We start from the raw sequence: 16,560 nt of genomic DNA on the forward strand, positions 1-16,560 counted from the left end.
GGTGGTACCCAGAAGCCAAGATAAAGGGAAAACTTTGTCGATATAATTATCATGTTATGCTCACTTTTCAAAGCTCCTAAATCCTTAATATTTTCATTTAGTTGAGCTGTAGGAAAAGGCACAATATCACCTTCAATGTTTTAAGACAGTGTTCAAGAGCATGTTTAAATCATATTCTGGATGATGTTATATTGCTACATATATATATATATATATGTATATATAAACAATATATATGCACTTCATGACTCTATGACAGCATTAAATTTCAGGCTTTTTGGGTCCATCAACAAGCAAAGTCATCACATAAACTATAATAATTTTTGCTGTCACTTGCCCCAGTGTCTGAACATAACACGTTCTCTTAAAGTAATATAAATTATTTTTTTTTCATAAATAGGACTGACTCATGTTTATCCTTTGGACTATGATCTGTGAGGTGGTGTGGAAACCAAAAGACCAAATGGGAAAAAAAAACTGTCTACCTGTTACTACCTCATCTTCTCAATATCAACAGACTTCAGCGTCTCTGCTGATGTAAGGAAGCCGTCTGTACAGATTTCCCATTCTGGATTTATACCCAAAGCTTTGTAAACAAAGGAAAGACAAGGCCAGATAGTCACCTCACATCCTCCCTGTCCACAAAACATGCAAGGACATTGCTATGTAGGAAAAGATGGAAAGGTTATTGTCTTCCGCCTGTCTGAATCCAGTGTTTTCCTCCTCAGGCTGTTTTCTTTCTAAAGAAGACAATGTCAAACTGCTTCACTTTTTTTTTTACCTTGCTCCACTGTCTTGGCTTTCTCTTCTTTCCTTCCGTGCAAGGCTGCAAGGCAAAGATAAGGTTTAAATAAGAGGTTCAGTCTGAAATGTTTATTCTGCACATAAAAGCATTCGGGAATGCATCTCAATAGCAAATATTGCTTCTAAATAAGCCACTCTCTAATGCTTTTAAAGTTATTTCTCATCTCTTTATAATCCAATTGAAATCTGGTTTGAATCTAATCTTAAGGAATTAGAACCAAGAAGGAACAGCAATAATCTCTCCAGTCTTTTTAAGCTCGTTCTTCCACACTCTTTTCTACTTTATATCTTTATATTGTGCTTTGATAAACAAGCCACAAGGAATTGCCCTTGACAGGGCTTTGATTAATTGACTTACATTTCAGTTCACCGCTGCAGTCACTTAGTGTCTTACAAATGTCAATAAGATACTCCTTAAATTTCAGACTTAGCATGTCTTAATCAACAAAAAGGACCACGCTATCACATTTAAGATGCATTCGAATATAAAACAAACACATCCCACACCACAAGTAGAAAAAAAAAAAAAAAAAAAAAAAGAGAGAGAGAGAGAGAGATAACGGAATATTTTAAAGTACTGTATCCTGAGTAAAGCTTTCTGTAAGATGTATTGCTCTCGATGGAAGCTTTGCTGTTTACCTAGTTAAACATGAAATGAGCAGAAAATTTTCATATGAAATCAGTGCCTGCAGCTGAAGGAACTGATGCAAGAAGCCATCTTCAGAGAGTATGAGCAACCGCTAGATACAGCACTGATGTGGAATTGAATAATGTCATCACGACCAGCTCTTCACAGAGTTGCAAAGGGGAAAATGCAACTTTAAAATGAATAAACGACTCTGCCACCGGCTTTACTCATCTTGGATATACAAGTGTTTATTCCCTGGGGCCTCTAGAGGTTGTGCGTCCCGGTGAGAGAACATACATTGTATTGAAGATTCTGCAGTGTTCTTGTCAAAGCATCTAAGTGGAATTCCGATTCTGCAGTGTTCTTGTCAAAGCATCTAAGTGGAATTCACTTATGTCAGAGGCCCAGCTTTCATTTTAACCAAATGAAGGGCGTAGTAGCATGTTAAACAATATTAGGATGAAGTCATCAGCCACATAAACGTGTCCATTGGCAACTTCCCCTGAAGAAGGAAAGAAGGAAAGATGGGAAGAAAGAATGGAGGAAGGAATAGAGGAGCCAGTAAAGAATGAAGAAAACAATAAAAAGGAAACAAAGGAAGCACCCTAAAGTTTGAATATTTACTTAATAGAAAATTTAAAGTAGATTTTAAGGAAACACTGTGTTCTAATCCCCAAGTGGAACTCTAGATGAGGAAAATATTTAAAGTAGGATTTCCAAATCTCACACCTGTCACCTGTACAGAAATCTTCTGAAGAGGGACAGATTCAAGAACTTCCAGGGAGATTGCAGCGAGGGATGCACTGTAGTCGATGTTAGCTTAGTACTGTTCAAGGAGAGTGGGAGCTGTCTTCCCTCTAGGACAAGAGTGCTATTGCACACCTGAAGTGAAAAAACCTAGTAACTGAATCGCCCTTAAAAATGAACTGTGTGCTACAATGATGTCACATGATCTAGTCTTGAGCCTTAATATTTAAGTGGCAGTGCAGACAATGCTTCTGGTGTCCTAGGTCAGAAAAACAGCTGATCAGCTGTGGCAAGGACAATGCATAGTAGGTAGAAGTAACCTCTTTCTTTTTTTCCTTTTCTTCATTTTTTTTCCTCTACCTTAAACACATCCCTTTTGGTGAAAAAAATGTATTAATTTTTCCAATGTTATATGAGGATGTAACAGATAGTCAATGAAAACAAGAAGTAGATGAATCTGACAAAGCTCAAAATTAAGTAGGACTATATTCATCCCTACTGAAAATATATGCTAGACATCCTCTAGGAGATACAGAAAGAGGAGACATATACAACAAATAAACAAATGTGAATGATGGAGTGAATTTTCACATAAAGAAAATTAATTAGATTTTTAAAATAAAAGAATTACAGGAATGAGGAAACAGCCATCTATAAAGAAAACAAGGGCTCCCAAAATGAGAAATGCCTATAAGCAAGTGAATACATATCCATCTGAAGGGAATGGAGAGTAAAAAAGTTACAGACGACAAACAAAAGTGAGGTAATTCCTTGCAGTCACATTAAATAGAACGAATTAGCTTCTAAAAAAATGATGTTTGGTAGTATGTGCAGCGTCCCTTCCAGCACTATGAACACTAGTCATATGTGTCCAGCAGCTTAACTTTCCATGTTCAATGTGTTATGCAGGAGCTGCCTTTAGCAATGGGACCTTTGCAGTCAGTGTGCGGGGAGCAACAAATAGCTTTGGCAACAGCCTGGGTTGTTTGAGATTTGGTTGAAGCCCTTTGACCAACAGCTCAACTAGACATAGCCCACTCCTCCTGGAAGTCTCATTTGGTAATAAGAGATGGCCAGGAGGGCTCTGTCTCCTCCATTATTGGTGACTTAATTTACATCTCTGTCCTATATGTATATAATTTAGAAGCTTATACTGTACTGGATTTTCATACTAGTCCTCAAATGGCCTTTAGTTGTCTCTCCTTGTACTCCCACCCTTGCTCCCCTCTTTGCTCCTACTTCTTCTGGTGAATGTGTTTATACTTTTTGCAGTTGTTGCTGTAGTTATCACTACTTCCATTCTTCACTGATTTCCACCCCCAGCCTCTTTGGATTTCAAGTAGAGAACTACCTAGGAATTGTACATACTTTCTGCACCAGCTTGAGACTGCTGAGGTACCCAGGGTCAGGAATCTGGCAGCTATCAGGTTCTCAGTGTCTCCCCCATCTTCGCTGGCACAGTTGAACTTCCTGGTCCTTATCATGTACTCTACTCGAGCAGATCTCTAGCTGTCTCTGTCTCTTTTACCCGACCCATGGGGCCCTTTTCCTCCTACTGGGCTGCCATGTCTTGCCTTGATTTTAGGCTCTATGCCTGAGTCTTGTCATTGCCACAATTCATTGATATCACTGTGAGGCCAGACCTTTTCTGAAAGGAAGCAGAGTAGAGGAAAGATAGAGTAGGGAACTGAGAGGAGTGGAGAGAGGGGAGGATGTGGTTGAGGTATAGTGCATGTGAGAAGAACAAAGAAAAAATTAAATAATTTGGAATGCTTAAATTTTTCTTTAAAAATTAAGACTTATTTTCTCCTCTTTTCATTTTTTTTTTAATTGAAAATAGATTCTTCTTCCACACAATGCATTCCAACCACAGTGTCCCTTCTCGCCAGTCCTCCCATCTGCTATATCTATCTTCTTCGCCAGATATGCTTACTCTCCTTCCATTTTCTCTTTAGAAAAGAGTGACCTCCAAGGGAAACCAGCTACACAGTGGACAAGGCAACCCAGGAGGAAGCAAAGAATCCCAAGAGCAGGCAAAAGAGTCAGAGATACCCCCACTCTCAACGTAAAGAGTCTCAACAACACCAAGCTAACAGCCATAACAGATATGCAGAGGACCCAGTTCAGACCCTCACAGGCTCTGTACTTGCCACTTCAGACTCTGTGAGCTCATGTGAGCCCTACTTAGTTAATTCACTGGCCTAAAATCTCCTGCAACCTTTCAGACTCCTACAGTCTTCTTCTTCTCTTCAATTGGGTTCCCAAATTTCATAGAATAGGGATGTGATGTCTCTCACTTATACATAACCATCCTTGAATTGGTTTCTATTGATACATTTTTTCCAAATTCACCTAAAGCTATAAGTATCTATAGCTTTTCCCTAAATAAAATATAATTAAGCCATTAATCTTAATTTCATTTAAAGACAAACCATATTGTTTTAATCTCGAGATAATACTAAGACCTTCCTATTAAATGGTGGAATTTAATGCTCTTTTTTTTAATTAAAATAATCAAAAGAAAATAGAGGGCTTCATGAAAAAAATTTTAACTACCCATTTGGGAAATTATAATAGAGAGCCAAAGTGGTCATTAGAAATTTTATCATATCACATAATGTGACACCAATTTACCATGCTAATTCTTCTTTTTTAATGTTCTTTGAAAACTAGTTTATTCTTGATCTTAATGCTAAGGATAACCTACTGGAAAGTAGGAGAGTAACTATTTTAGGAATATAGTCTAAAAGAGTTACTGTCCAGTCTCAGAACCCTAAATTTAATAAACAATAAAATTCACACATTATAGCTAATGCCTTTCTTGAAAAAACACCGAAAGTATGCTTCAGAGAGCCTGGGGTGATGGCACAGTGGATTTTGGCATATACTTCTCTTATAGAGTACTAACATTTGGTTTCTATCACTCTTATCAGGTATCTCAGAATCTGCAACTGCAGCGCTAGGGGGCCATATATCCTCCTACTTTCAACATCCCCAATATTCCTGTGTACAGAGCCCTTTGTTGCCTGACTCACCATGCTATAAAATAGGATAAGCACAGCTGCAGTCTGTCATCCTATGTAAGTGGTACACATGTAATCTACCCTGAGGCACATCTGCAGTGAGTTTTATGAAGAGTATTCAAACATCTATTGTTCCTCCTCATGCCACAATGCCTCATGTCCCCAGCCATGCTGGCCCCAGGAGATATGCCTGATGACTGGTTTACTAAGGCAGAACAGGTCAGGGTCTAATTTACAGTTGAAGTCTACATCTTCTACAGGCACCAGCCAGAAGGATAGAACTGCAGAATTAGAGTCTTTTTCTGGGAGAATAGTGAAAGGCATCAATGAAGAGAAATCTAGACGCTGGACAGAACTTCTGGCAGGACACTTGGCTATACATTTTTCTTAGAAGAAAAAATGACGAAGCATGTGATTACGTAGTGGGTCAAGGGTTGTAGCTAATTGTTTGGCTCTTTGGTTGAGGACAGGTGTGAGTGAAGGTGTTGTATAAATTCTAAGCAGAAGGCAACCTCAATAAATAAAGACTTCCATGACTAAGTAGATAGGATTACTTGTTCTACGGGTAGCAGTGACCCCTTTTCTTGACCAGCTCTGGTTGCCCTATGAGCATATAAGCAAAATTGACATGGTGGCAGACAACATACACTGTCACTCAGCAAAACTGAACTGATGGATACTACTGAGTGCCAAATCTTCCAAAAGCCCAGGAGCAAAGACCATCACTGAACCCTGATATGATACTGTGCCCAGGGTGATCAGCTAATCCAATGGTCACAGGCTGACTATATATATATATATATAATGCAACCAGTCCAAAGTTCACTCATATATTAAAGGCACTTTTCTGAAAATGAGAGTGACTGAAACAACAAAATGCATCAATATCTGTGGAAGGCAGAGTAATTTTGATTAGATCCTTAGGTACATATGATAGAAAGATAGGAGTATGGTTTTCTCATCAATTCTAAGCTGTATGTAAAATATTTATTAATAAACCATCTTTCTGCTACCAAATCTAAATGCACACTTTCACAGATATATTTAGAACTATGTGCCGTGTAGTGCTATTGTACAAATGAAACCGTGCATGTCTGAAGGTCAGGGGAGAGAAGGATGTGGAAGACAGATCTCGGAAATTCTATTAGCCATTATAATGAGGTTGGATCTTACCTTATGAGTAGCTGGAGGGAAGAGAATTTTAAATAAAGTGGTTTATTCAGTGTTATGACTTTGTTGATTTACTCTGGCCTTTGGTGAGTTTTAATATAAATATAATTACCTGAGGCCAGTAATGGGGTCATGACCGTAGGTCAGATAGAAGACAATGAAGGTTTGAACTGTGCTGACAGTCAGGGTTATGAACACAGACAGATACACAAGAAGTATTTATGGAATAAGAACAGAAATACATTAAGATTATTTAAATAGGCAGGTGGTGGAAATAAAGAGATAGCCCATAATTGTCTCCAGGTTTCCAGTAAGGTAAAGAGTGGATAATGAAAAGCAGGTGGAGAGCAGAGAGTAGCCAGTTTACGTTGAGGAGGGTTAAATCTGACATAGGTTAACTGAACAGTTGAGAAATGCAGAATAAAATCTGAAAGGGCGATGCAACTGGGATTTTCAGCAGATAGGAAAAAGTTGTGATCTTGGCATTTATACACCACAAGTCAAGGATAGAGTATGAGCCTTAAGTTAATGATGGAATCTCTGGGATGCCGACCATTAAGTCTCTCCACAGTAAAAGTATGTAAATACATCAGAAGTAAAGTTCAAAGATTATGATGAAACACTGAAGACTATTTTGCCTTAGAAACTTCTCACCAGACTCGGAACAGAGACAAGGTGAAATTTCATGCTGAGGACTTTAATTATTCAAAGACTAACTCATTTCGTTGCTCCAGTGAGGGAAATGCAGTCAGCATTCACGGGGCAACAGTGGCATGCCTCATCTCGAGACCTGGGTCTCCACCTGAGATTCACTGATCCTCATATGCATCCTGCAAATCCTCACTGCCTTGCCTTGCTCTGTTGCTGAGACCCAAGATACCTCCAGCCGATTCTCCTCACATTACAAAAGGCATCTGTTATTGAAGGCTTGCTTCTGAACCCACGGCAAAGAAAATCATTTTGTATTTTCAAGGAAAGAATATATTTTAAACTGCCATGTCACTTCATCTGAATTTATCTCCGTCTTGGACTTCAGGCTTGATCTATAGCTGTGTTGAATAGTTTTTATTGATAATAAAAATAGAGTACATATTTTTCCAGTATCTTAGTTGCTCAAGAGTAGCATTAACCCTCATATTTTCTTTCATTTTATACAGAATATTACATATGTAAGTTGATGTTGAATGAAAATAAGTAAAAAAGTGTAAGTTTCAAAACAGATGGTATCAAATAAGAATTTAATATTATGTCTCTTCAAATAAACTATTAAGGGGAAATAATTTATACAAGCTATAAATTAGTACAATGTACTTTAATTACTATATTGTAGTTGAATTATTCTTTAAAAAATTTATGTCACAAAATCAACAGCTTTCACTGTGTTATGTACAGTCCCTCATTCAAAGTCAACTTGGAAACAAAAACAGCTCTGATTCAATTTTCTTGTTTTATTTAATTGTGTGAAATTAGAATGTGTCAAGTGCTACGGGTGGTATACGCATGAGGGGATGATAAATGTGCCTGTGAAAGGAAAGGGAATGTGTACACCAGTTAACAGCTTTAATGTTGTTTTGGAAATGTGTCAATCATGTGCGTTCCTATGATAACTTTGGAAGCAACTTGTGCTCTGCTCAGCTTTTCATTATATGCCAAACCAATATGCAGAGCCATAGCTAAGCCATAATTGATATATGATTAATTAGCATAGTAGTTGGTTATAATAGCTTATGCCAATAAATATGTTTTGTGGCATTTGGCTCTAGAAGCCTACCAAGAAGCCTCATTCCAACAAAAAACAGTGGCCAGGTTATGCATCCATGACATCCTCAGTTGGGGGCTCTGATGGTTAATTGTACAGTTGTTATTTTATGCCACTTTTTACTTTGGCATAACTGAACTGCAAACTAAGAATGCTTGTATTTATACCTTACATACTCAAGGTAAAATGCCTCAATCCATGCACAAATCCTATGCCAGTAGTCCAATATTTGCCATTTTAGTCATCATCACACCCATCTAAAGTTGATTATCTGTAACCAAATTACAGAAGAAAACACCTACTGTTTTCTGGACACAGGGTTGGTGTTGCTCTTAGTTAAGGATTCAAATATATCTTACTTTCATCCTTCTTGTCTTCAAATTTATCAATAGCCTGGCCTTATTGACAGATGTGAGGTCCACCTATCAATGCCCAAATTAATGACTTTGTTTTACTGTCTATTAATATCTCTAGTCTTTTCATAATACCATGACTTCCCTTATTATTTATACCATACACTCTTAATGAAACATGTCATTTCAGAAGATGATACCACATAAAGCTACATTAATTTAGTCTTCTGTCAGTTATGGTGTATTTGTATCAATTAAATATAATACGATGTGCCTACATAAGATGATACAAACATGTACATGGATATATACCAAGTTGTAGGAACCAGGCCAGACTGGGCTGTCTGCCTGTCTTGCTATTTCATGTCCTGTTTCTAGCAGCTTCCATGTCTGTGTTTTTCTTGGTTAGCTGGTGATATTGACTGCTATAGGAACGAACCCCTCCCTTCCTCGAGACTTTTCCTCCTGTGTGCAATCACCTCTTGAGGGATTTCACCTGGGAGGAGGATTCCTGTTTTGCTGCCTATAAGAAGGCTCTGTGGAACTCTGAAGGGGAACGAGAATAATAAACCGCTGCCGCAGCTGCTCTCTTAGCACAAAGGACCCGCTGTGTTAGTGTGTGTGTGTGTGTGTGTGTGTGTGTGTGTGTGTGTGTGTGTGTGTGTGTGTGCGTGCGTGCGTGTGTATTTGTGTGTGTTTGTGTGTGTGTGTGTGTGTGTGCATGAGTTAAATCCGCAGTCCCTCGCCCTCGACTCGGTACCGTGGTGGGGTGGGCACCACACCACGTCGTAGATGTAATAAACTAATAGCAATATATGAAATACATTACTGAATGCGGTACATTTGTTTATGCTTATACATATCATTTTAGAAGGAGCATGTTAATAGGTGCCTTGTATATTTTCATAGTTTTATAATTTTTATATGTATTTTCCTTTGTCCATATATAAAGTAACTTTTATAAAGATACATAATGTCATTTTAGTAGAATATGTGTGTGCATAGACTTTTGTGATTAGAATATATATATATATATATGTATATATATATATATATAAAGTAGATGTGTTAAATATTTTTATGAGATGCTTATAAAGACATTGTTAAAATTACGATTTCTCTTGAACCTTCCCATTTTGTTTCTCAAAGCAAGACTTCCCTATGTCAGCATCTCATAGAATACATGTCTTAAATCTGTACTATCTTCATACACAATGAATATTTTATGCCAGTCTTCTTAGCCAAATTTTAATTTATTCAATACTTGATTTTTTAAAGTAGTGTATTGAATACAAATGTCCTCTGTGTAACTGAAATCATATTGACATTAAGCAGCATATTTACCAAAAATAATGTCCAAAGCTGTATTTCAATTTGGATTTATAGATCTAGAGGACCAAAAACTGACTGCAATAGAGAACTAGAAAACTAGCCAACAACCCTGTTAACGAAGATGCTGCAAGTACCATGCAAAGTCTGCTTCTGTGTCAGTGAAATAGCAAAATCAGTAAGCAATGCTCCTCCCCCAGCACCACCGAGACAGCAAGTTAGAAGCTTAAGGATAGAGTTATAGTCATATAAGCTTTTTTTTTTTCAGCTGTGTTTACCCTTTTTGGTTGAAGCAGCAGCAATCTCTTCTTTGCCTCGTTCAGCTTCTGCAAATTCAGTTATTTAAGAATCAGCAATGGAAATCAGAATTTTTAGAACAATAACATAGAGTACTATAGTCAGGCAACAACACAGATAGCCAAAACATAAAATGCACAGAGTGTCTTAGAGAGAGGGAAAAGCAAGCTGCAGAGAAAGCAAAACCACAAAACATTCATATTCCTTTTTGCTTTCTGATAAATTAATCCTATTTAAACTCCCTTCCAATGTATAACTCTGTGATAGCAAAATTGTATTCTTCTGTAAGTAGCCCTGATAAAAGGGGCTTATTACTCACAAAAGTATATGCTAAAGTATTAGTATATGGCCACAGTTGAAGTGATTTATTAATGTTGGGTAAGATAATGTAAATACCCTCTTTATTCACTCTTTAATTATGTAGATAGTGAAGGATATTTTATCTAGGAATCTGACCGTGTAAGCACTGCCAACTATTAGCTGTAATATTATAAAATAATAACTCCATTGCTGTTTCAAAAAATAGTCAAGATTTAAAAGTGAAAGCTTTTCTATAGTTGAGGTACTTGTCTAAATAGCCAGTAAGGAAAATATGAAAGCTGCACTAAAGATACAACATAGAATACTGAACCTAGAACAAAATATTTAATTTTTAAGCAAAAATAGATAAAGCTTTCTACAATTAACAGGGGAAAATAAAACAATGATGAGGTAAGAAATCTTTATAATTTTTCCATCTCATTTTATAAACATTTCATTATTAGAAGTTGTTCTTTATTATCATATTTTGTAGCTCTATTTTTATTAGCATTTGTATATTACTACCATGAGCTATGATATCTACTGACAAATATCTTAACTTCAGTATAATAAAATACATAAGCTTTAAAAATTTATAGCTTAGATTCTTCCATAGAGTTTTAAAAGTCTCTTTGTGATTCAAGAAAATAACTTTATATTTCTGCATATAGATATTTTAATGAACTTTTCACATTGAGCTGATGGGACTTCCACCTAACAGAAAGCTAAACTCTAGTCATAAGAAGTCCGCTTTTGAGTTGTTGGCCAGTGCTACCAAAGACACTCCCAAAACATACAACCAGTGACTCTTGCCACTGGCTACCACCCATAGGTGGAAGGTAAGTCCTTATTGCTGAAGAAACTATGCACTTCAGAAACAATGTCTTGAGACTCCTCAGTTAGAATGTACCTGAATGTTCTCTCCTTGAAATCTAGATTTTATGGTACCAGATGCCACCACACAAGCTTCCAAAGAAGAAAGGCAATCAATAGCCCCACCCGGCAATGATGCCTATGAATCATATAAATGACCAACACGGTGCAACAAACCTACAGGTGCATTGTTGGCACACATACCTTGGTGGTAACCAGTTGCTATTTGTACGTAATACCCTTTCTGCAAGAGGGACGCCATGTCTGGTACTGGAAACCTAGCTAACTATTTTATGAAATCGTGGTAACTGCAGGAGACTCTACAATCACTAATTTACCAAGTCAGAATAAGACTATATTACTGTTTTTCAGAAATACTTCAGTGATATTCAAAGAACATTCCATTCTCTTGCTATAAATTGCTTCTCCCATAGCAATGCTAAATACCTACATTCAAAAATTCCTTACTCTTCAGTTCCTCACACTGCTTGCTCCCAAATGGTTCTAGAGCACATTTTAGTAGAGGAGGAGATTGCAGCTCCACATACCAGGACACTGAAGTGGAGTCAGATTGATAAACCTCCCCCTGTTGGCTTACCGTACAAAAACATGCACAGTGCTAAAATGAGAGGGTGGAAATGTCTGCTGCCATTTCAAGTACAAAATGTATATAGACAAATTTTCATTTTCCTCTTGTCTAAGGCAAATATTTTGTTCACAACTCAGTTGACTAGAGGGTAGTTGCAGAGAACATGACCTATGTGATCTAACCCCTGAGTTGCTCAACACGGAAAGAATCCACTGCAGCAGTGTTTCTGAACACCTGCACAGCACTGATGCATGAAGTGATCACTCTCAGTGAAATAGAGATGATGCCGGCAAGCCTTTTAATAAGTAGTGTGAACATAATGCCCCTTCGAAGATTCACTAGTGACAGTATTACATATACTACATAATCTATACTTTAAAACCTCACTGGTTTTGTCCTATATAGAGGTAACAAATTATATCCAAAGTTAAACGTGATACATACATTCCAATGACCACAGGGAGTGGAAAACGAGTGCATGGAGACATTTTTGGCTTGCACTTGGATAGAGAAAAGAGTCTATATCAACTTGAAGAAATTCTAAATCTAGGTTTGGCCTTTCTACCTCATCCAGGACATCCTTCCTCCATCAACTTTAATTCATGACATTGCAGCTTGGGTAAATAGTTCCGCCCTACCAACACAATCTACTTTCTAGCTATGAATCAAGTGTTAATGAAAATTAATTTTCCATGAATTTTCCTTCTCCTGTCAATCTCACCTTTTAAATTCAATGACATTGTCACCACATTGAATCACATACATGCTTGATGTTTGTTCATCTATCTATCTATCTATCTATCTATCTATCTATCTATCTATCTATCATCTATAAAACTAACTTACATACCATTGATGATTTAAATTAACAGAAAACTGTATTCCAATATTCAGGTAATACCTACAAATTGTACAAGTTAACTGTTCAAAAGTATCCATAACGTGTAACTTGGATTTTAGGCTTTAACTGTATAGCTCTTGATGGTCTATAGCTACTGTGTAAAATATGTTATATTTTATTCGTTCAGTACCAGAAAGGTCAGTAGAAAATGTGTAATAATAATGATATTAGGTAATTTAAAGAAACAAGGGCTTATGAAACATTTTAAATTAATTTTGTAGTAAAGAATAATGTTCATGTCAAGCTCAAAGTTCGCAAGCACACAAAGGGTTGAATACTAACTCCTCAAATGTTATATTGGGTTTAAGTGATTTGACAATTTAGTTTACCAGTTACTTTAAAAGATGCTTATCTCTTCAAAATGTGATTGGACAGTGTTGCACAGATGGACATCATTCCAGGTTTTTCTTATGGATGAATATTTTTATCTCTGTGTTACATTTTCTTGTGAGAAATGTTAATTTTCAGAGTGATTTTCAATCTAAAGTTTTCTATGAGTGATACAAAATTATGTTTCACTCTGGTGCATTTTCTTGATTATGCATTTCCATAGTTTAGCATACTCAACAATCAGTAACACAAAGTCCCAGTTAGCCTTACATTGAACCTTAACTCCAACTTTGCTTGAAAATATAAACAAAATTATAGGTCATGAAAATTGTTTTCTTTACTTTAAGATTTTGTGTTTGTGTATGTGTGCACGCACACGCATATGTTCATGGATGTGTGTGTGTGTTTATGGCTTTGGGTACCCATTGATGACATTAGAGGACATTGGACACCCTGAAACTGGAGCTACAGGCAATTGTTAACCATTGTGGGTGTTGGGAAACTGATCTCAAGCATTCAAGTCCTCCGGAAGAGCAGTAAGTGCTCTTAACTGCTGAGTCATCTCTCTATTTTTAAACTACTCTCTTTTTTTACTGTGTCCAAATTTTTCATGTCTTTGTGAACAAGGGCAATGGTGGCGTTCAATTTTTTTTAAAGACATCAAATTAGCTAATGTTTTCCAATTTTTCTGTGATGTATTTGTCAATAATATACGGTTTCAAAAGTAGAACATAGGGTTCCTTTATATATATCAGCCCTAGAATCAATATGCATGTACCTTTAACTCAAAACAAAAATATAAATGCTTTCTATAGTGTATGCTGTTTATGTCATTAATATTATATATAAAGCATAAGGAAGTTAGTTAAAAGGAAATGCTTGTTATTGAACATAATATTTATTAACAAGAATATTTATTAATAGCGGTGTTGAAATAACTGTGGTTCTTTTTTTTTTTTTTTTAATTTTCAAGACAGGGTTTCTCTGTATAGACCAGGTTGGCCTCACAGCAATCCACCAGCATCTGCCTCCTGAGTGGTGGGATTAACGGCTTGCACCACCACACCTGGCCAGAAATAACTGTATTTTATAAAATCAAAATGAATAGACAATGACTCATTTTCTTTAAACATGTTCTAAGAGCTGTCATTGATGTATGTGTCAAGATAACCTATCAGTTATTAATTTTTTTTCCTAATCTGAGGATATAAATATGAAAAAAGAATTAGAACTCTACAAAATAAATTTTAATAAAGTTTTAGGATGACTACATTTCATTGAAAATGAAACTTTCACAGTAGACAAATTACAATACTTAGTAGTCTGATCAAGTAATTAATCATTGGGATCCTTAAATAATTAATTGGGAAATGCATAAAAATAAAACTATTTCTAATTATGTGAGAGAGAAAAACATGCAAATGAATACAGAAAATATAGTCTACATAACTGAAAACTCACAAATTAAAGCTCTCTAGACAAATTTTCATAAGAACAAACACACAAAAATGCAGATGAGTTATTTTGCATGTTATTTCACCATAGCAATTAATCATAGATTAATTAATTAATTAATTAAATGTGGACAAATAGGTCTCAAAAAATCAATGTCCAAAAAGAAAATGGAAGGGAATTGGCTACTAAAACATTCTCTTATCAAGTTTTGCTCAACATACTTGCTTTTCCATGCTTTTCACTTGGAGCTGCAACGACAAGAGAAAACCCGGTCTTCATTAGTTAGTAGTCTACCATTATTTAAAGTAACTTTGAGGTTTAATTCTTAGGAAGATAGCAAGCATAGTACTGGGATTTCAAGGGTCACAGATTTGGGCAGCAGTCGAGCTAGAGTTCCCACGTCTTTCAGCATTCACTCCTGCTTCGTCTACGCTGCTTTCAAAAATTATTAAAGGGCTTGATTGCTGCCATATTTAGGCAAATGCATTTTCCAGAGTCTATAACATTGCTCCAAAAGTAAAAAATAAGTTGATAAATTACCCAGTAACTCCATTATAGCACACGCTGGCCAGGATATGGAGCAAAGGGAACACTCCTCCATTGCTGGTAGGAGTGTAAATTTCTACCACTACTTTGGAAATCAATCTGGCTGTTTCTCAAAGAACTGGGAATATTTCTACTCAAAACCCAGTTATTCCTCTCTTGGCCATATACCCAAAAGATGCTCTACCATACCACAAGGACATTTTCTCAACTATGTTCATAGTAGCTTTATTTGTAATAGCCAAAAAACAGAAACTATGTAGATGTCCCCCAATTAAAGAATGGATAAAAAATGAGGTACAAATTGGAATATGATTCAGCTATTAAAAACAAGGACATCATGAAAGTTGCAAGATATTGAATGGAACTAGAAAATATTATCCTGAGTGAGGTAACCCAGACTCAGAAAGACATACAGAATATGTACTCATTTATAAGTGGAGTTTAGCCATAAAGTACAGGATGACCGTGCTACAATCCACAGATCCAAAGATACAAAGTAACAAAGAAGGACTTGAACCTCACTCAGAAGGGGAAATAAAACAGACATCTGAAGTAGATGGAAGGAGAAAAGTGGGTGGGAGAGGAGGTGAGTAGAGAAATGGGGTTAGGGAACAAGAATGGGGTTATGTGGGAGGACTGAGAGAGAAAGCAGAAATTGGTGGGAGGCATCTCTAGGATAAGGAAGCCTCCAAGGTGTATAGGAGGTGTGACCCCAGAGGAGACTTTGAGCAAGATAGCCTTGAAGTGTCAACCTCCTGTAGCCAGGTAAGATTTCCAGTGGAGGGAAGGGGGTACCAACCTACCCACAAAACCTTAGACTCAAAATTTGTTGTTCATACAAGACATGTAATGACTCCACAAGAAGACCTAAAGAGTAAACTAACCACATGAGGGTTCTGAGAGACAGAACCATCAACCAATAGCATGTATGGGCTGGACCTAGCTCTCTTCAGATATGTAGCAGATGTGCAGCTTGTTCTTCATGTGGATACCCTAACAATCAGAGCGGGTGCTGTCTTTGACCCTTTTGCCTGCCTGCCTTTGGATATCTTTCCCCAGCTGTGCTGCCTTGTTTGGCCTCAGTGGAAGAGGATGTACTTAAGTCCTACTTCGATTTGAAGTGTCAGGATTGGTTGGTACACAATGGGAGTTTCCCCTTCTCGGAGAAGAGAAGAGAAGGGAGGTGCTGAATGTGAGAGAGGGGCTATGAGGAGAGAAGCGAGGGGTCAAGCTGTAATGTGATTAATTTATTTAACGGAAAAAAATATCTAAGTAGCCAGGCTTGGTGGTGTGCACCTTAACTTCCAGGACCCAGGCAGCAGAGGCAGGAGCATCTCTGTGAGAGTGAGACCAGCCTTGTCTATATAGTGAGCTCCAGGGCAGCAGAGCTAAATGGAAAGACCTTGTCTCTAAAAACAAAACAAAACATTAGAAAGCTGCTGTTCTGTATTCGCAC

At 37.0% G+C, this 16,560-nt stretch overlaps 1 protein-coding gene across 1 annotated transcript in view; it reads right to left on the reverse strand.

Annotated features, from left to right (window-relative positions):
- Positions 1–221: 221 nt before the first annotated feature.
- LOC127205211 (triadin-like) overlaps positions 222–16,560 on the reverse strand; it is a 240,803-nt gene continuing 224,464 nt past the window's right edge. Inside the window, exons 19-21 of the mRNA XM_051164401.1 lie at positions 14,780–14,806; positions 10,092–10,139; positions 222–826 (exon numbers count right to left, since the gene is read on the reverse strand). Of these exons, the coding sequence (XP_051020358.1) occupies positions 756–826; positions 10,092–10,139; positions 14,780–14,806 (146 nt within the window). The 3' untranslated portion in view covers positions 222–755. The remainder of the gene's footprint in view (positions 827–10,091; positions 10,140–14,779; positions 14,807–16,560) is intronic.

Source organism: Acomys russatus, chromosome 21 (genome assembly GCF_903995435.1).
Source record: "Acomys russatus chromosome 21, mAcoRus1.1, whole genome shotgun sequence".
Taxonomy (NCBI): domain Eukaryota; kingdom Metazoa; phylum Chordata; class Mammalia; order Rodentia; family Muridae; genus Acomys; species Acomys russatus.